This window comes from Myotis myotis, unplaced genomic scaffold, assembly GCF_014108235.1.
Source record: "Myotis myotis isolate mMyoMyo1 unplaced genomic scaffold, mMyoMyo1.p scaffold_m19_p_2, whole genome shotgun sequence".
NCBI lineage: Eukaryota > Metazoa > Chordata > Mammalia > Chiroptera > Vespertilionidae > Myotis > Myotis myotis.
Window position 1 is genome coordinate 64,073,723 of NW_023416324.1, and position 20,387 is coordinate 64,094,109.

General features: G+C 37.7%; 1 protein-coding gene and 1 non-coding gene across 8 annotated transcripts in view; both read left to right on the top strand.

Moving 5' to 3' along the window:
• The window catches only part of SH3GLB1 (SH3 domain containing GRB2 like, endophilin B1), a 34,725-nt gene extending 21,960 nt beyond the window's left edge, over nucleotides 1–12,765 (top strand). For 5 of the 7 annotated variants that reach the window (XM_036352597.1, XM_036352598.1, XM_036352601.1 and 2 more), the window contains 5 exons: nucleotides 112–135; nucleotides 4,387–4,476; nucleotides 4,853–4,953; nucleotides 7,553–7,778; nucleotides 8,144–12,765. In XM_036352597.1, the coding sequence (XP_036208490.1) occupies nucleotides 112–135; nucleotides 4,387–4,476; nucleotides 4,853–4,953; nucleotides 7,553–7,778; nucleotides 8,144–8,251 (549 nt within the window). In that variant the 3' untranslated portion in view covers nucleotides 8,252–12,765. The remainder of the gene's footprint in view (nucleotides 1–111; nucleotides 136–4,386; nucleotides 4,477–4,852; nucleotides 4,954–7,552; nucleotides 7,779–8,143) is intronic. The other 2 variants (XM_036352599.1, XM_036352602.1) reach the window with 1 other exon arrangement.
• Nucleotides 12,766–18,299: 5,534 nt separating this feature from the next.
• LOC118678015 lies at nucleotides 18,300–18,429 on the top strand. The gene has a single exon (XR_004974704.1). It is a non-coding gene; the product is annotated as a small nucleolar RNA SNORA33 (small nucleolar RNA).
• The last annotated feature ends 1,958 nt before the right edge of the window (nucleotides 18,430–20,387 follow it).

Consider the following 20,387-nt stretch of genomic DNA (forward strand, 5'->3'; position numbering starts at 1 on the left):
GAGTATGCCATTTGAATTAAAATATTTACATTTCTCTATACTAAGTTGTAGAAAATGTTAAATTCCAACTTTCATGCTGTATATTTTTCTCTAATTTTTAATGCTGGCTAGATTTGGGCAGAGGAAGTGACAAAAGTAAGTAAATTATTAAACTACAGAATTATGAAACAAATTTAATTGTCATTCACTCAGAGAATATTGGACGATAACCGTGGGGCTAGTCACAGTCTTTGTTACTGTATCTTATAAAATCTGAAAATGATTATGGAACACTCAGGTCCACAGAGCAATAGAACAGTCCTGCAGAGATATTGTTTGCACACACTATTGATACCTGATAGATTAAGTGGTAATCTTTATAGTGCCTTGCCAGAGACAGTTTAAATACTTGGTTTATTCATATGGCAATTATGTAAAATATAGTTAACATCATATTCTCTGTGTTCATGTCACACAAGTAAATTTTCTAGGTAACTGAAACTTGTTCTCTCCAGCACCAACGCTTATTTTTCTGTCACTTTAATTAAAAACATTTGTACAAAAAGTTTCTTGATGCTGCATTAAGCAGGATAACATATATTGAATTTTACTTAAAGTTAGGGTCTTTATTATGAATATTCATTATTATACTGTATAACAATTAGATCTTTTGTTTTTGAAGTGTGTTGTCTTCTTGTCAAACTGTCACTTTTAGAAGTTGTCCATATGTCTGCGACTAGCCTGTTGTTATCATTTCTAATCTTTCTGGGCTGGGAAATCAAATAACTAAGCAAGAATTTAATAAATAAAATCATGACTTTAATGCAGATTTGTTTTAAATGCTATTGGAAATCTTCAGAATCGTTTTTCATTTATTTTTTGACAGTAGGATTGCTGACTATACAATCTGTTCTGTGCATAGGTTATGGAGCTGTTGATTCTATGACTTGGCAATCCAGTGTGAAATTCTTAACTTATATTCTCATCCCCTTTTGTGGAATCTATTCATCAATTTAGCTATAGTTTCACCCTGGCCTCTGATATCTTTTAGAACTTCTAGCATGAAAAGATGGCAGAGTAATATAGAAGAGAATATAGATTAAGCAAGAAAACCAGGGTCTCTTCCACTTTGGTTAGCATGCAAGTATACTTAAAAAATTTATTTGATTCAATCTCTGCAACTTTAGGAAATATTTGATATAATGGGAAACAATTCATGAAACAAATACTTATATTATGTATATATGAGAGGAACTTAAGAAATATATCAAAAATTCTTCTGTAAATCTCACTTTTGTCATAATTTAAAAATGTTTAATTTATGTTTCTGGAATATTTTAAAGATTTAAGCCCATAGGATAAAGTAAGTAACACTGACGAAGTTTGTCACAGAAAATACATGATTTAAATTTCTAGCTGATATCACAGACCAACAAATTCTTGCCCTTTTCCCAAGTTACATCTTAAAAGGACTTTTCTTGCTTTTCTGATACAAGTTATGCTACCATATACTCTAGATCAGTGGTTCCCAACGTGGGGCACATGCCCCACAGGGGGGCAATTTGATTTTTAAGGAGGGCAATTCGAGAATGAGTTATTAACAGTGAAGTTTTTGCATTTCTTATGGTTCTAGGGGCCTCATATACAGTATGTAAATATATTTTGTGTTATATTTATGCATTTCAGTTCTCTATTATGTGTTTTGAAACTTTATTTGCTATTTTTTCATATCACTTCATATTACTATATTTTAAATAATTTCTTAGTTATTTCTTCCTCAGTATTTCAACTGTCCTTTTGTTATTTTATTTTTCTCTTTCATGGATGCCATATTCTTTGGAAGCTTGTTTAGACCAAGTTAATGGCCTTTTAGGCTTCCTCCACGTGAATAGGACTTCACTTTTTGAATAAGAATTATAGGTCACAGAAGGGGCATTGGGATTTTAGAGATGCTTAGGTGGGGCATGGCCAAAAAAAGGTTGGGGACCACTGCTCTAGATCAATTAGCCCAGTAACAGTAATCTAAGCAGTAATTCTTTTCTCTAGAACTCTACCTTTCAATTGTAAACTTAAGTCAGGGAATGAGATCTTCTGGAGGACAGAATAAAAACCCTTTAAATTTATTGTCTTTCTTTAAACCCTTTTTACCTGTCTAGTATGGATCATTTTCTTCCTAAGTAAATTGATTATGCTGAGCCTAATTTCAGTTAACCTCTGCCTCTCAGATTCAATTATATGTGTAGAAGTAGAAATTATTTGGGACTTTCATCGCTTGCAACTACCCCAGTACACACTGAAACTTGTTTGTTTGTTTTTTAATGAGATTTTTTTCTTCCTATCATTTACCTTTTCTAAATATAAGGCCTAGGTTGCTCAAACCTGGAAGTCTGATCCCTTGTCCTTGAGATTATTTTATTTTTTTATTCAGTGTCTTAGCTTTAAAACACTAGTTCCACATCTCCACACCAAATCACCAAAACCAAGTTCTTCAATCTGAACCTTGAAGCCTTCTTAACATCCTCACTCTTTGGAATCCATTGTCATCATTAACTTTGGTTATGTGTAAGGCAATCATGATAGCATCCCCCTTGAAATAAATTTGAGTCTTCTTTTCATATTTTGACTCACTGCCAGGTTATTAAAATTATTTGAAAGAGAAAAACAAAACAAAACATTATTTCTACTTCAGACTCAAACTTCCATGTCACTTTTAATCTACTTAGCATACTTGTTTATACCTTGTACAAAAATATTGTCACTTAGTAGGCTTTTCTGCCATTAAAGCCTACTAAAGGTTATTAATTCAAGTTGTACATGGAACTAGCCTCATTTATTTATTTTTGGTTTGTTATGGTTATTTGTATTAATCAAACTTTTTGCATTCAAGCAAGCAGAATAGTAAATAGTGCAAATGTAACACTGAAGTGATTGGTTTTCCTTAACATTTTCCTTAAGAAGAACATTGATTCTTCTCCTGGGACTTTCTTCCACTTCTTACTAGCTTCCAGATGAAGGTTACTTCAGCCCTGTATCAAAGCAGCATGTCTTCATGGTGGTTTTAGTCAAGTAAATTTAATTTTAACACCATTTATTGAGTAATGTAAGCTTATTTCTATAAATCCAATCTACTGGTCAGTTCTTAGTTCCCTCTGCCAGGCCTGTTGCCAGTGAAATTAGAATACTTAAGCAACTGATTATCTATTTTGCTGCTGCTTCCTTGTTGATTGGTTCAATAGGCTAACTGTTGCCACCAAGGGTGAAAGAGAGGGAGATGGGGTATGAAAGGAAAAAGCTCAGACTTTTTATACTTAAAGTAGTTTTACATAGTCCTGGAAATATTGCAATTATTTGGCTGGGGGTGGGAAGCTGTTTATTCTGGAGAGGTGGAAAATACCATTATAATGTTATTAATAATGATGATCCCCAGTGAGAGAGCTATTTTGAGTGACCTACTCACTTACTACTAACCAACTCTTGCTAAAAGTTTGAGAAGATGGTTTTGCCAGTATTTACTGTTTTTATATTATGTTGATTTTTTAGTGATCTGTTTTGTCCCAGCACTAAACCTATATCAATGGTTGAAGCTAAGAGTGGTGTACTATTATACACACACCTCTTTCCAACTCCAAGTTCAGGGACTTGAGCTTGGTGGCTTGAAATCAACTGTGTAGGAGTATTTACACCATAAAAATAAACACATTAGTGCTTTTGTATTTCATAGAAAGTCAGTTTACCCCAGCACACCACTGATTAAAGGGAACCCATTACTTGCAGAAAAACCCTAGCATATCTTTTGGGTAATATTTCTGCTTAAAACATTATTTCATGCAAAGTTTGGAAAGAAAACTTAAAGACACTTATGTAGGTTAAAGAATCCTTAGAAGAAACCTAAAAACTATGTTCTAGAAACAAGTATATGTTTGGTAACTAAACATCCGAGTGGTTAAAATCCTGTGATTTTGTTCTGAAGTTGTTCATTTAATATTAAAGACTATCTTTAAGTTCAAAATAAAGTAACTATAGTAGTAGTTTGAGGATTTTTTGAAATATTTTATACATGTAAACTAGTGATTTTAAGATTTTGTAAAATGGCAAAGTTGATACTTGGAAATATATTGCTTGTCCCAGTAGTTTTTCTAGACTTTCATGTGTATGCCATTAAGCTTTGGCATTAATAGATTCTTTTGAGTCAGGTACTTGTAAGGAATCAGTTCTGTCTAGATTGAGTAATATAGAAAAACTAATGTCTAGAAACCAGGGACCAATTTAGATACAAAAGCAGAATCAGAGAATTGCCAGATTATCATTTAGGATTTGTTTGGGGTTTTTCTTTGACAGTCTACATAAATGTATGTAAAATGGACTAAGTCCTCTTAATGAGGTTCTAAAACTATGTTCCAATTTAAGTCTGAACAGGAATTAAGAATAACTCAAAGTGAATTCGATCGTCAGGCAGAGATTACCAGACTTCTGCTAGAAGGAATTAGCAGTACACACGTGAGTATTCATTTATTGGAAATTCATTTGGAACAAAGGACTTTGATAGTCCTCAGGCAATTTGCGGAAGAAAACCTGAACTTCCTTTTTAGTTATTTATCAGGGAAATTTAAACTGTGACACTTTTTAAGATATATGAAGAAATATTTTAAATTTTTATTTACACTCTATCACCTAGTTCTCCCACCATAATCAACCATTTGTTGATTTTTGTTGGCTAAACAGTTTGTTATTACACAGTTGGCCATGGTCAGTCTTAATAAGCCTTGTAGTAAAGTGCTAGATACTAGTGATTCTCCCTGAGTACAGTGTTGTATTCTGTTTCCCCTTATGATAGATTATAGAGCTAAGAAGTGACTGTAACTTTCCTTCACAGGCCCATCACCTCCGCTGTCTGAATGACTTTGTAGAAGCCCAGATGACTTACTATGCACAATGTTACCAGTACATGTTAGACCTTCAGAAACAACTGGGAAGGTGGTAATTTTCTTTTCTCATGAAATTCCTGATAAGAAAAGAAATTCAGGTCTTTTCTTATAAAGTAGTATTAGAGATGAAGATTAGAAAAATTAAAGGCTTTTATTAGCTTGCTTTAAGTCAGGTTTTTTATTTTTTAAATTTTTTAAATCTTCACCCAAGGATATTTTTCTATTGATTTTTAGAGAGAGGGAAAAACAGAGGTATCGGTGTGAGAGAAGCACATCAGTTAGTTGCCTCCTGCATGAGCCCCAACCAGGGCCCGGACCTGGAAGGAGCCTCCAACCAATGTACATGCCCTTGACCAGAATTGAACCCAGGACTCTCGGTTCCACAGGCGACACTCTATCCACTGAGCCAAAATGGCTAGGGCAAAATCAGTTTTTTTAAAAAAGAAACCTATTATCAGACTTCTAAGGTTATAAAAAACATTTTGAGCTCTTCTAACACAGAAGAATATTAACAGAGATGAGAAGATAATTTAAGTGAATACCTTTATTGCGCTATGTAAAAATAGCTTCAAGGGTGTTTGAAGTTTACTTTTCAAGGAATAAGGCAAAAAATGTCAACACTTTGATGTTCCTTTCTGCATATTAATCTTTCAAAACTAGACTTAGAACAAAATTAAGCACATTTACAAAACAATTTTAGATCTTAAAAATTAATTTTATCCTAATACCATTAGTTATTCTAATAGGATTTATAGAAGGATTTACACTTCTTTTATATTTAAAGTTTTGTTAGTGGTATTAATATCTAAAAGCCGAATACCATTTGCTTCCCCACGTCACTATAACTATTTTAAGTCCAAGAAGCTTTACTACTTCCTATTCACTTTGTCCTAATACTCTGGGAGTGCTGCAGAGGAGTTGCTATTGTTACCATTCATACTTGCTTTCTGCTTAAAACCACACAAATGCTTGGAATTCAGCCATTCAAACAAAATCTAGTTTCCTTGCTACACTTTACGATAACCTCAAACATTACAAAGTGAAAATAGTGCTATTATTCGGAGAAAGAATGTCTAGCCTGTCTCTCTGCCCTCAGTGAATTATATTACTGGTAATGACCAGTGGTTGAGAGTGGGAAAACTTGTAGGTCTTTAAATGTAGAACTTGAAAGTCATCCAAATCCACAGTAACAAATTCAAGAGCTATTTCTGAAGAGTAAAACCAGGTTGTAATGCTAATGGCTAAAATAGCAGTGTTGTTAGTAATAGTAACTGAAAAGCAGCAATCACTTAGGAAGGGCTCCAGTGTCCCCAGACACTCTTTTAGACACCTCATATGTAATAATGTTATAATCCTCACACCAGCGAAGTGGGTATTAATACATCCACATTTTATAGACAAGAAAACAGAGCACTTCTCACAAGATTAGTAAATGTATTCTTAAATAACTGGGAGGTTTTAACATATCAGGTTATATCAGGAAGTCTAATTTTTTTTAGTGTGTCATTAAAGTTCTTAAAAGGTGAAAAGGGCCTTTCAGGTTTTTTGGTTGGTTAGTGTTGTGTTTTGTTTTTTCCATAAATTCCCCAAAATTAACATAGGTAGATCTTAGTGGCTAAACAACAGCCAAACATACTAGTAAATTTGAAAGTAAAATTCCATGGTTAGAGACTTTTAAAACCTCATAGGTGGAGAGAGAGGGCTTTATTTCTATCTTCAGAAATGTGTATATTTAATCACTGCTGAGGACTTGAGTTCACTCAGGAAGGAATGCTAGGAAATGTATTCTTAACTTTAGAGGGAAACTTGAATTAGAAATGGAACCTACATTCTATTTGGGGGTAGAGGGAAGTAGAAAAATCAGTGTATATGTGAATTACATCATATATTAGAAGGTGATAAATGCTATAGAGAAAAATACAGCAAGCTAGTACCTTGGTTAGGGTAGCTGTTTGTCAGGGAAGACAAAGACTTAGAAGATGTAAGGAAGCAAAATATGCAGCTTCTGAAAGACGATGCTCCAGGAAGGGTATAGCAGGAACAAAAGCCCTGAAGCAGGGACATGGCTGTTACATTCAAGCAACAGCAAGGAGGGCTTGGTTGGAGATGAATTGAGGACACAGAGCTGGAACACACAGGGCTCTGGAAGCCACTGTTTGGACTTAGGCCTTTATTCAGATATGAGGACCCTTTAGAGATTTTGATCTATTGAGTGACATGATTTGATTTTAGCCTTTTGGAGAATTGTTCTTGCTGCTCTGTTGAGGATAGTTGTTAGAGGGCATGGGATGGAAGCTGACAGACCTGTTTGGAACCTTTTGGAATGATTTGGTCACTCAGAAAATGATGGTGGCTTGGGTCAGGGTCATTGTGGTAGATGTGGGGGAAGTGGTCAAACTCTGGTTGTGAATTTTAAAAGTAGAGGCAGTAGGATTTGTTGACAGACTTCATGTGCATGAGGCTTAGAGGAGTCAAGATACTGCAAGAGGCATAATAAGCTGGTCAGCACACTTTGTCATTAAAATATCAGCATCCATAAATCTCTGTTCACAGTGAAAGTTGGTAGCAAGTAAACACTGCCATCAAGTGGTGGTATCCAGGAGCTTTGGTTGCTCGAAATAGTTAATTAGCCATTTTCTTCTCAACAGTTTTCCATCCAGTTATCATTCTAACAACAATCAGACTTCCGTGGTACCTGTACCATCTGCTTCATCAAATGTGATTGGTTCTTCTGCCATGACTTCAAGTGGCCTAGTAATGACCTCTCCTTCCAACCTTATTGACCTTAAGGAGGGCAGTGGCAGCAGAAAGGCCAGGGTTCTATACGATTATGATGCTGCAAACAGTAGTGAATTATCACTTCTTGCAGATGAGGTGAGTAAAGTGGGTATAAGAAGAAAACTATTGTAGATTGACATATCTTCTAGTATAACAAAATGCAAATTCCTCATTACTTATTTGGAAATAGTTTATCATGAATGCTTTCATAGATTTCAATTTTATAGAATTTTAACTACTATTCTTTAACAAAATATAACATCACATAAATATTTAAAGCTTTTAACTGCTAAATAACTGGAAGATTTCTAAAACTGCCTCTAAAAAATATCCTTTAACTTTTAGCAAAATTGACAATAATGTTTAAAGTCCCTTGATAGTGAATAGTTAAATACAAATCTGATTAGTTTCCTATGTGTTTATTTTTTAACATAGTAACTGGAAATATTTTTATTTTGTAGGTGATCACTGTGTTCAGTGTCGTTGGAATGGATTCAGACTGGCTAATGGGGGAAAGGGGAAATCAGAAGGGTAGGGTGCCAATTACCTACTTAGAACTGCTCAATTAAATAGGTGGACTATGGAAAGATTATCCATCATGACACCCTATTTATATACAACTAACTCTAAATAAAGCAGGTTTAGTATCTTCCATGTTAATGTCTTAAAGAGACTGGAAAGAAAATACCAGCCATCAGAAACGGGCTTTCTGCCAATAAAATTGCTTGGTAACTATTTCATTACAGAATTTATGTTAGAACTTTCATACCAAGAATGTTTTCTTACAAAATTCTCTTTCTACTGAGGTTTCACTAATAAGCAGCTTCTACTTTTGAGCCCCAACTTAAAACAGAAGAACTGTTTTCTACTGAATTTTTCATTAATGGCAAGCTTTTTCTTTTCTGTAAAATAAATTTATTGTGAATTGATATCAGTGACTCATTTATTAGGTATAGCCAAAGAATAAAATTAAAATTTGTTTTTAACTTTTGGTTTCAGAAGAGACCTAGGATATAAACCTCTTTTGTGAAGAATGTGTTTCTGAATGTTTCCTTGAACAGAAATGCAATTATACCATGTTTACCTTGTTTTCCAACAGAAGTTGAATGATTTCAATAACATATTTCAATGGGTTATTTTGAGGGGGGGGGTTGTTTATTTTATTAAACACTACTGAATGATTTAAATTTAAGAACAACTAGTCTTTGAAAAGCACTACCATACTTCTCTGGTATTTTTGCAGTAAAGGTTCTAAAACATCTGAGGCAAGTTCAATTCACTAAGCAATGTTTTAAGATTGTTCAGTTGGCACAGTTTAAGCATGATCAGAATTGGACTCATTAAGAACATACTGCAGTACAATACAGAGAATTTGTTTTTACTGAACAACAAATCTTTATAAAAATACAAACCAGTGAAACTACATTCATCATAAAGTGTATACAAACAATCCACTTTTGGTTACTCTGAGCTTACTAATAAAATTTTGAAAACTTATTAACTTATAAAATATTGATAAACTTAGTTTATCTTGATCAGGATCTGTAGTTATGAAACACACACTTACTGAAATTATTAGTGACACACTTTGAGTCAGAAAATTGTTATTTGGACCATTGCTGTGAATCAACAGATTGTGTCCATGTTAGAACTTCTGTCATTCTTATTCTATCATTTATTAAGCATTTGTTGAGGTCCAGGTACAAGATGCAGAATAAGTATCACTGTCATGATAGGATAAGGTACTGTGTTTCGGTGCTTTGGGCGTCACCTGATTGAGATTTGGTGAGTGGGAGGTAGTTTGAAGAGGAAGTGCTTCATAGAGGAAAAGATGTGCCAGGCCAGGAGCCGAAAGAGTATAATACATTCTGACAATGGAAAGTAATTCAGGCTAACTTACACAAGAATTGCAGAGATGTAGCTCATTTCAGGGAATGTTAGTGCATCAAAATATTTTTTTGGTACTTTAAAAAATGATAAATACTTAACACAAAAGGATGTTTCAAAATGGTGTTTTAGAGTTCCTAATAACTTGGTAAACATGTTGATAATTTAACTCAGTCTAAACTTTTAACAGTAGTTGTTACCCTTTTATTTCGGTGCTATGAGACAAATTATAGTTGAGATTTTATAGTTGTACAAGACACTTTGATTCACACTGTGAATTGCCATACTCAAGCCAAAAGCTGCTCAAGCTGGTTAGCTATAGAACCAAGCGAGCAAGCTTCCCCCGCCCTACCCCACCCCCCCCCCTCCCACCCCCAGGAAGGAAGTTCTACAGACAGCCTAGAGTACTACCTATTATGTTTTATAAAGTCAAGATTTAGGCTTTAAAGATCATTTTTAAAAAAAAATTCAGGTCAACTTTTAAAACAGCAACTATAAATCTGGTTTATAGGAAGTAGAGTAATGAAGGGGAGAGTACGACCACTGGAATGGAATGGTCCCTGGATTCAAATCCAGTCTTCCTTGCATACTGTGCTCTCTGAACTTCAACAGAGATAACGCATGAACTGCTGTTTCCTTATTAGTAAAATGGGGATAATTATGCCACCTTAAGGTTATTATTATCTTGTATGTTAGGCAATTTTTAGGGAAAGTTTTGACACACAGGAAATTCTCTACCAGTTTTCACTTTTTAGCCCTTGTAGCTTCCTGATCTACAAAGACTGTAGGCCTCGTTTATGACTGAACCAGAGATACCTCTTTTATATATATGATATGATATGATCTGTTCTACTCTTGTCCTATCCTCCACCCTCTTTAAATCAGACTCAGATCTAGGTTTAACCCAGCCGTGGGCAAACTACGGCCCGCGGGCCGGATCCGGCCCGTTTGAAATGAATAAAACTAAAAAAAAAAAAAGACCGTACCCTTTTATGTAATGATGTTTACTTTGAATTTATATTAGTTCACACAAACACTCCATCCATGCTTTTGTTCCGGCCCTCCGGTCCAGTTTAAGAACCCATTGTGGCCCTCGAGTCAAAAAGTTTGCCCACCCCTGGTTTAACCTCACCACAGTCAGTGCAAAATTTTATTAGACCCTTCTGCCTTCCACTAAATGAGTATTGACTATAGTAACCCAGTGATGTACATTAGCCTTCAATAATATTATGGTTCTAAGGCTTCTTGTGCCTTTGTTTACTACAAATCTACCACAACATGTGGGCTTATTCTTCTGTTTATTGCTTTTTATTTTAATGGTTTTTTGTGTGCTTGTTGGGGATGGGGGTTAGTTTTATTTTGGTTTTGGCTTGTTTTGTAAAGTCATAGATTTAATTTTTACTCAGGTAAAGGCCCATAAAGGTTCTTTAGGCATAGAAGAAAAGCTTGGGAAGCCTATTAATTCACGGTGCAATTCAGAATTATTTAAATAAACTTTGTGCCCCAGAGCTTAGGTATAGTAACATGTGAAGGATACTCATGAATAAAAAATAAACTTGGAGATAACTGTAGGCTCTTTTACAAATAAAAATAAGTGGTTGGGTTGTCTCTACATTTGTCCTCAAAGTAATCTAACCTAAAAGTCCATGGTGTTAAATCTTTGTTTATGGTGCTAATTAAAAGAATTCATATTATAGAAGATTAGGGAAATAGGAGTGTGCCTCACTCTGGGTAACGTGAGAAATAAACCTGAATCCAGTGGGTTAGAGTCCATCCTCCTAGGATGCTGTTACCTTCCACCAGTACAAGCGAACAGAATGTGAATGTAGGAGCTGGTGTTGGGAGGACATTTTCTGAGATAAATGGGGGGAGGGTGATGGAATGCTGGACAAGAAGCTATAGCTTTGTTTATTTAGGCTCAGCTCTGTTGACAGGAGTCCTCAAAAATCTCTACTGTACTTCCCAAATGCCTGAACTTTTGAAATATGGTGTCGTAGTGTGTAGCACTTCAAGCCTGGGTGAGGAGCCATATAAATAGATGGCTTTGCACTTCGACCTACAGCCAGCTTTGTCTCAACCCCTTCTCCACTTCTTGAGACTCAAAAGGGGAGGAAGGGTATTTAAGAGCACACCAGCCCTTTTCCCCCCGTTGTCCTAATTAGGAAGCCTACTCAGTAGGGCAGTGGTTCTCAGTGTGAGACCCCAAAATGGACAATAGCAGCATACCTAGGAACTGTCAAAAATGCTAATTCATATTTCCAAGTACTTCCTACATTAAGTTGTACTGATTTTTTTTCTTCAAGGGGCTGTAGAACTAGTCTTAGTTCTTCATGTAACATTTTAAGACAAAAATTGTCTTCTAGCATTAATCAAAATTATAGTTACTTTTATAATTTGTTTAGTATATATTGATCACTTAAGAATGCAGGCTTTCTGAGATGCAGACCATAATTCTTTTGATCACAGTTGTTAGCTTAAGGCTAGCACATAGTGTGTACTGTCACCTTCAGGCCTATTATCTGACATCACTTGAGAAATTCCTGCCTTCTGTACCTGTACCAACAACAGTGCTGTCTTCAGTGTAGAGGAATCTTGTTGGGCTATATTATAAAGTGGACGTGAATGTAGAGTATAGAATGCCAGTACTTGGTTGCTGTGGGAGTTAGTGGGATAGTCTGAGAAAGGTAAGCCCAACAACCCCCATTTCCACTCAGTGCAGTGGCAGTTTGACATCAAAGCACCCCAACAAACCATTATAGTGGTATCAGACTAACATGCATCTCTGACTCAGGTTGCTAAGCTCTGCTCTCATTCCCACTTCAAAGGAAGTTTGTTTAAGAATTGTTAATGCTTAATAAAAGTCAGATGTGTTGATAAAAAGGAAAAAAATGTGAAAATATAGCTTAAAAGATAAAAATAACCTATAATACCACCATCCAGGGAGAACTGTTACTTAGGTGTATAGCCTTCCAGACTCTTCCATGCTTTTGTAGATATTTTTAAGTGGGATCAACTTGTACATACTGTTTTGTAACTTTTTCACTTGACAACACCATGACCATCCTGCTGTGTCAAATGTATTGCTGCATCTTTTTTAATAGCTGCATGGTATTCCATCATATGTGCCACATTTTACTAAACGACTGTCGATTTCTAGGTTGTTTCTAATTTTTCACTAATAAACTGCTTTAAAGAACATCGTGTTACTAATCTTTTATGTGTTCTTAATATTCTTTAAGATGAGTACGTGGAAATGGAATTGCTAGTGGAAAGAAGATGCCAATTTTTAAAAGCTTTTCTTACTGCCACTTTGACCCCTAGAAAACTTAATCAATTTATACATTTTTATTAGCAGTGTATGAAATTGTTTCTTTTTGGAGGGCTTCCAACAATGTTTTATAGCCTTCTGTTTAAAAATAAAGGGTAGGAGGACGATAAAAGGACTCTGCAGCCCTAGCCTGTGTGTTCAGTGGTTAGAGCTTCAGCCCACACACCATAGGCTGGTAGGTTTGATTCCCAGTCATGGGCACATAACTTCAGTTGCAGGTTTGACCTGGTCCCAGTCAGGGCGCCTATAGGAGGCAACCAGTCGATATGTCTCTCTCACATCAATGTTTCTTCCCCCAACCCCCACCCTACTCTGTCTCTGAAAAGCAATGGAAAAAATATCCTCCAGCGAAATTAAAAAAAATAAGGACCCTGCAAAATTGAAACCAAGATCAATCTTAAATTATTCTAACATTACATAGTTTACTGGTCTACCTTCTATTATGTATTTTGTCATTCTTTGGGAATGTTTGTAGTATTAGCTTGCCTCTTTTATTCGATCTTCTGGAACCACTATCCCCTTTTTGACTTTTGCTGAAATGGTAGGAACACAATCTTAAGTAGACTGGAATCTTGTAAATTTGATGCAGGCTTACTGTTGGTTTGGGGGAGCATGGCCATAATAGAGAAAGGAGAAACTTCGAAGGGCAGACAGACACTGGCTCTCCCACTTGGTTTCCTGGCTTTGTGTCAGTCAACCTCTTTGAGCTTGTTTGCTTATCTCTAGAAATATAAGCCTCTGTAAGATTGAAAGGAGTTGCCATATTATAGACAAAATGCCTAGCACTTTGTAGATAATAACTTATTAGGGTTTCCAGCTGAGTATGTTAGATCCGTTGCTACTACCAGCCTCTGTGGGGTAAACACCACTGCCATTGCCAAATAAAATCTGCCCTAAAAGCTGTCACAGTAAGTGGACATTGCCTCGTACATCCTGTACCTACAAAATCTAGTTCTTAAAGATTTTCCACACTCCAGTAGTCAAGTAACCTGACCAGATAAAACTCCCCAACAAGGTGTCTAATGGAAAATTTCAACTCCTTTGCTTTTATAGTGGTGTATCAAAGTGATAATCATTCTAAAATGGTGAGCTTGCATGGCAGCCATGCCTTTTAATTGAGACTGCCCCACCTTAGCCCACAGCTGCTCTTTGTGCTTTGGAGGGCACGTTTCTACCTACCCCATGTTCTAACAAAACTTGAGCTGTAGTAGGTAGTCCCCAACATCCACCTACCTTGATACCTGCTTGCCTTTTGTATGCAATTTTGCTGAAATGGTAGGAACACAATCTTCTACAGCCACTGTGGAAGACAGTATGGAGTTTCCTCAAAAAGTTAAAAATGGAACTCCCATTTGCCCCAGTAGTCCCACTTCTAGGAATATATCCCAAGAAACCAGAAACACCCATCAGGAAGGATATATGCACCCCTATGTTCACAGCAGCACAATTTACAATAGCTAAGATTTAGAAACAGCCTAAGTGCCCATCAGCAGATGAATGGATTAAAAATCTGTGGTACATCTACACAATGGACTACTACGCTGCTATAAAAAAGAAGGAACTTTTAACATTTGCAACAACATAGATGGAACTGGAGAACATTATGCTAAGCAAAATAAGCCAGTTGGAGAAAGATAAATATCACATGATCTCACCCATAAGTGGGATATAATGATCAACATAGTTTGATGAACAAGAATAGATCGATCTAGAGACAAATGATGGGGGAGGCAGGAGTTAGAGAGCAACCAAAGGACTTGTATGCATGCATATTAGCATAACCAATGGACACACACACTGGGGTGGTGGGGGCTTGCCCAGGATGGGAATGGCTTGGGGGGGGGGGTCAATTGGGGGAAAAGGAGACATATGTAAGACTTTAGACAATCACTTATATTTAAAACCACTGTTTCAACACACACACAAATATATATACTGAGTGGCCAGATTATTATGACCACCTGACGTTTGTAGGCAAAGTAGCTATACTTTCCTGCTGAAGTTGCTAGAGGGCCAGATCATTATAAACATCTGAATAGTACAACATACCTAAGTATCATTGCTGATCAACTTCATCCTATCATATTGATGGTGTATCCCAATGGATATGGCTTCTTCCAACAAGATAATGCACCATGCCACGGTGCTCGTATTGTGCAGGAGTGGTTTCAAGAACATGAGGGAGACTACCTTGCTTAGGTGGCCCCCACAATCACCAGATCTCACTCTAATTGAGCATTTGTGGGACAGTTAGAAGAGCCATCAGGCAGCTGGTTCCACAACCATCAAATCTCACAGAACTAGACAGTGCTATTCATCAGGCATGGTGTCAGATTCCTCACATCACCTTTCAACATCTCATGGAGCCAATGCCAAGAAGAATCACCGCAGTATTGAAGGCAAAAGGTGGCACAACGAAGTACTGATGGGATGGTCATAATAATCTGGCCACTCAGTGTGTGTGTGTGTGTGTGTGTGTGTGTGTGTGTGTGTGTGTGTGTATACTGTGTTTCAACACACACACACACAAATAGATGGTTAAGAAAATATATACCATATAATGGGAAAGTAAATGTGCAAATGAAAAATGAAAAAAAATAGTCAAAAATGCACAATATATCTTGCTCAATTGTCATGCATGAGTGACAAATCTGACTCAGACTCTAGCAGCCAAAGTAAAGAAGGAAGCAAAGCATGATCAACCTTCAAACAGCAGAAGGCCACTCACTAGGGCAGACACTGAAGACAATGTCAAGCACCAAAGCAGAGCTAACTTACCAGACCAGAGCTCTTGCCCTGATTCAGGGTTCAGTGTTTCGCAACTGCTGTATTGCAGTTTTCATCAACCTGGGAGTACAGATGAGCAAAAAATGCCTCACTCTAACACCCTGAAATACAATGACGCTGAGACCTCACCTGTCAGAGCATAAGGAAGTGAGATTCCCCTTCCCTAGAGATTACTACCAATCTCTAGGATACTTATGTCCACAAACCAATGCTCCTCCTTCCTACCTCCTGATGGGACTCAAGGGCCACCCTCCTGTCTCATTCCAGCACAGTTTTGGCCTCCTCACCATCTCACACTCCTATCCCAGTTGCCTTGCAAACTTTCCGTGGCCACTGCCAGTGAAGCAAGGTTTAGCAGGCTGTACATTGGTTAAGATAGGAAGGTCACCACTGGCCCCTGAGGCAGCATTCTACAGAAGCGGGTATGGAATGCCGTTTAATATACAGTAGTTCCATTATACGCAAGTTGCTCATAATGACTCAAAGTCTTACAGCAGTTGTATGATAGAGCTCCTTTTGTCTCCTACACAACTCATGGGGACCCACTGCCTCAATAACCTCATGGTGACAGGGATCTTACCCAGGCACCTGTGCTTCTTGCTAACCCCTAGCCCACCCCCTTCTTCAATGCCATCTACAATCCCCAGTGCCTGCTTCTTCAGACAGATACGGAAGTCAGAGCACTATGGCATGGTAACAGGTCATGTCTTCCTGTCTCTCAAAGCACAACCCCAAGCACAAGAGCTCTTCCAGTGTACGCACACACAGTTCTTTCAGGAACACGTCCCTATGAGGACTGCGGTGGAAGACAAATTGCAGTACTGGACACTTTGCAGACCTGAAAAAAGGTTCTTAACATAAAGTGGCTATAAACTACTGCTTAGCCAACTAAAAAAATCTACAGAGTTCATTAAGCCAAGAAGAGATCTTTCAGCCCCATTGCTACGACAGCTGAAAGTGCAGAAAAATCAGCCTTGACTTGAAACAGGTGCTCTCAACTGCAGCCTGGAAGTCTCTGGGGGTGGGATCCAGCGTCTTGTGTTTCAAAAAGCCCTCTAACTGATGCTGATGCACATGTTTGAGAACCACCTGTTTAAAAAACAAACAAACAGCAACAAAAAAACCCAGAGATTAAAAATACCTTTTTTGTCTTTCACTTTAAAGCTGACTTACCTGAAGGAACAATAAAAGAGAATGACAGGCCCCCAAAATATTGCTGCAAGCTACTAAATTAAGCTGGATTGTAATACCATTTTACTGATTCTATTAATTAAATAGGTCATTGCTAATGAGTAATTTGGTGAGCAAATGAAAATGCTTAGAGTATAATTTTGCCAGGAAGAAGGGAAAGAGCCCATGGATAAAAAGAGTTTATTCCAAAATTCAGCCATAATTGAATATATACTCTATAAATTAGTCTCTTTTAAAGGTAACAAATCTATATAATCTTTATTGTTCTTTTTAGCCAGAGTCATAGTTTCCACTGAGGGGCTCTTATGCCCTCTTTAGTAGGACAAGAGAACACCATTAAAATAAAATATAATAATAATAGTAGTATTAATAATAATAGGTGCCAGCTGGAGTGGAGTGGCTCAGTTAGTTGAGCATCAGCCTATATACCAAAAAGTTGCCAGTTTAATTCCGGTCAGGGCACAGTCCTGAGTTTTGGGTTTGATCCTCAGTAGGGGCACATATGGAAGGCAACCTATCGATGTTACTCTCTCTCTCTCTCTCTCTCTCTCTCTCTTTCTCTCTCTCTCCCCCCCCCCTCCCTCCCTGCCTTTCTTCTTCTCTGTAAGCATGTCCTCAGATGAGGATTAAAAAAATATATAGGTGCCATTCATTTACAATATGCCAGTCATTGTATGGAGTACAATACTTTACACTCATTCTCTAATTTCATTCTTACAACACTATGAGATAGAGATTGCTGTCCTCACTCTGCAGATGAGACAACTGAAACTTAGATAAAACCATTAAGTGGTGAACCTGCTATGCTCATGATAAGGTCCCAGAGTTTCTAGAGATGGTAAATTCTCTAAGCTTTCCTCTCCTTCTCTCACACTAATCCCTCCCATATCTTTAGTCCCAACACCATCAGGTACTAGAAGCCAGTGGTCTAAGCCTTCCTTCACAACCCATCCCCACTGTTCCTTTACCTCCCTACACAATGCCCACTGTGGCTACTTGTAAGCCTAATTTCTGCAAACTCTAGCCTTAGAGCTTCCAGGCAGCATAATTCCTGTTTCCTTTTCCAGCAAACCCCTTACCAGCATCACCACCAAGACCCATAATAAATTGGCTTGAGTCCTTCCTCTTTGTTTCTGCTTCTGTGCTCTCAGAGGTTAGGGCTAAGAAGCTATGAGATGGGGGGATGCAGGTTGGCAGCAGGAAGGAGGCAGTCAAGCCAGGCAGACTCAGAATAATCAGGCTGGAGAACAGGTCATAATTTACTCTAAAATGGTCTCCATTGGTAAAGGTGGGGAAGGGAGGAGAACAGAGAAGGGAAAACAGATGCCCCTTGAATGTTTCATCAAAAAGCTAATGAACCATACTTCATGAATGCAATGGAGTTTTATGATCTGCTGTGCAATTCTTTAAAATGTCTAGGTCCAAAGCCAGCCAATGAGTCTGCTTACCTGAATGTGTTTTTGCAAAAATTTAGAGAAAGCTGGCAATAGTAAAGCCATGTTATGAGCCTTAAAGACATCCAAATCATTAAGGACTCTGAAAATGGCTATAAAAAATAAACAATAAAAAAATAATAAAATGCCCAATGCCTTCCAAAGCTTGTTTGAGCCTGAAGGCCTAGCATTCCCTGGAATACTCAACCAAACAATCTTTACTTTGCTGCCTTTTCTACCATCCAGTTCTCAGCTCAGAGTCAACGCCCACCTTTTCAGAGGACTTTCCCAGATCACTATAGCTAAAAAAAAACACAGCTTTTTATTAAAAGTTTCTATATCACTCTGGTTCCTTTCTGAATAACACTCATCACCTGAAATCATCTCTCTTACTTGTTCACTTCCTCCATGAGAACAGGACCTTGTTTATCTCATTAATCACTGTATCTTCTTTACTTAGAAAAGTAAGAACAGTGCCTGATCCACAGTAGATATAATAAATATGAAATAAATATGAAATATTGAAGGAATTTCATATTGCTATTACACTCAAAGATTTTTTTCCTTGACAGATTGATCTCAAAGGAAAAGCAAGATGTTTGTCATCCTATATAATAAAGAATTAATATGCAAATTGACCCTCACTCTGTCACATTGTCACAAGATGGCTGCACCCTCCACAGGGTTCCCATAACACAAAATGGCTGTGCCCACAGCAGGGGCAGGGTTCCCGTAACAAGCTGTAATGAGTGATCAGCAGGGACCTGAGGCTGCACCCCCTACCCAGTGGGGCTTGACAGGGGCCCTCAGGCCATGCCCCCAGCCCAGTAGGGCTTGAAGTGGGACCTCAGGCCATGCCCCCCACTCTGGCACTGGGCCAGGGAACCTGAGGGTCCACTGGGGGACCTGAGATTGCACCCTGCCCCCAGCAGGGCTTGACTGGGGACCTGAGGTTACGCCCCCTGCCCGGTGGGGCTTGACGGGGGTGGGGCCCGGCCGGGTCTGGGTCTTGCGTGATTTGGAGGTGCACGCTGGTGGGCAGGGACTTGACTCTGGGTCCTGTGGCATGCCCCAGATGTTCACAGGAGGAAGATTTTCATATATATTTTACTAATTTTCTTTCATCTCTGACACTTCTATTATAGAGAAAGGGCAAATAGAAATACTAAAATATTTTCTCTAATTAATTCCCTTTTAATGTGCATGAATTCCATGCACTGGGCCACTAGTATATATATATATAAATATTACAGAATCTTAAAGGTGACCTAGTCCTAAACGTTCCAAAGCAAATTAATAGGCAAACCAACATACAGAGCTATTCTCTGTATCAAATTTTACAACTGGTGAACCTGGCTGGAGAACCTGGCGAGAACCTGGCTGGAGAACCTGGTGAGAACCTGGCTGGAGAACCTGACTCGAGAACCTGGCTAGGCTGCTGATCAACTGAACGCTGTCTCCGTGTCATTCCTTCTTCGCCAACTCCATCCACACCTTTGGGAACCCCTGGACCTGCTGGGGTAGGACCCCAACAACTACCAGTTTCCAAGAATAAAACTTCAGTTATCCCAAAAAAAATTAAAAAAAAAAATTTTACAACCGATCTTGATTTTTGTACTAGAAAGTGACTCCATTTCAATTCTGCTTTTCTTAAAATCACTAACATGTATTAACAATGCTATTGTGAAGCACATATGCTTTTCCAACAGTGCTTAAAGGTATACATATATGTATTCTGATGAGAAACTGTAACCAATTAAGATTATTCTGGCACATAGTGTATCTCAATAAGTATTTATTCAATGACTGAAATTTTAATGTTTTTTTATCTGTGCAATATTACTGAACAAATATTCTTCTCTGGCTTCAAATAAGGCAATACCTTTGAAGTATCAAAAATCAATTCTTGCCCTGGCTGCTTTGCTAGGTGGGTTGGAGCATTGTCCCATACACTGAAAGTTTGCAGATTTGATTCATGTTGAGGGCACATACCTAAGTTGCAGGTTCAGTCCCTGGCCAGGGGACCTATGGGATGTTTCTCTATCTCTCCCCCTTCCTCTCTCTCTCTAAAATCAATTT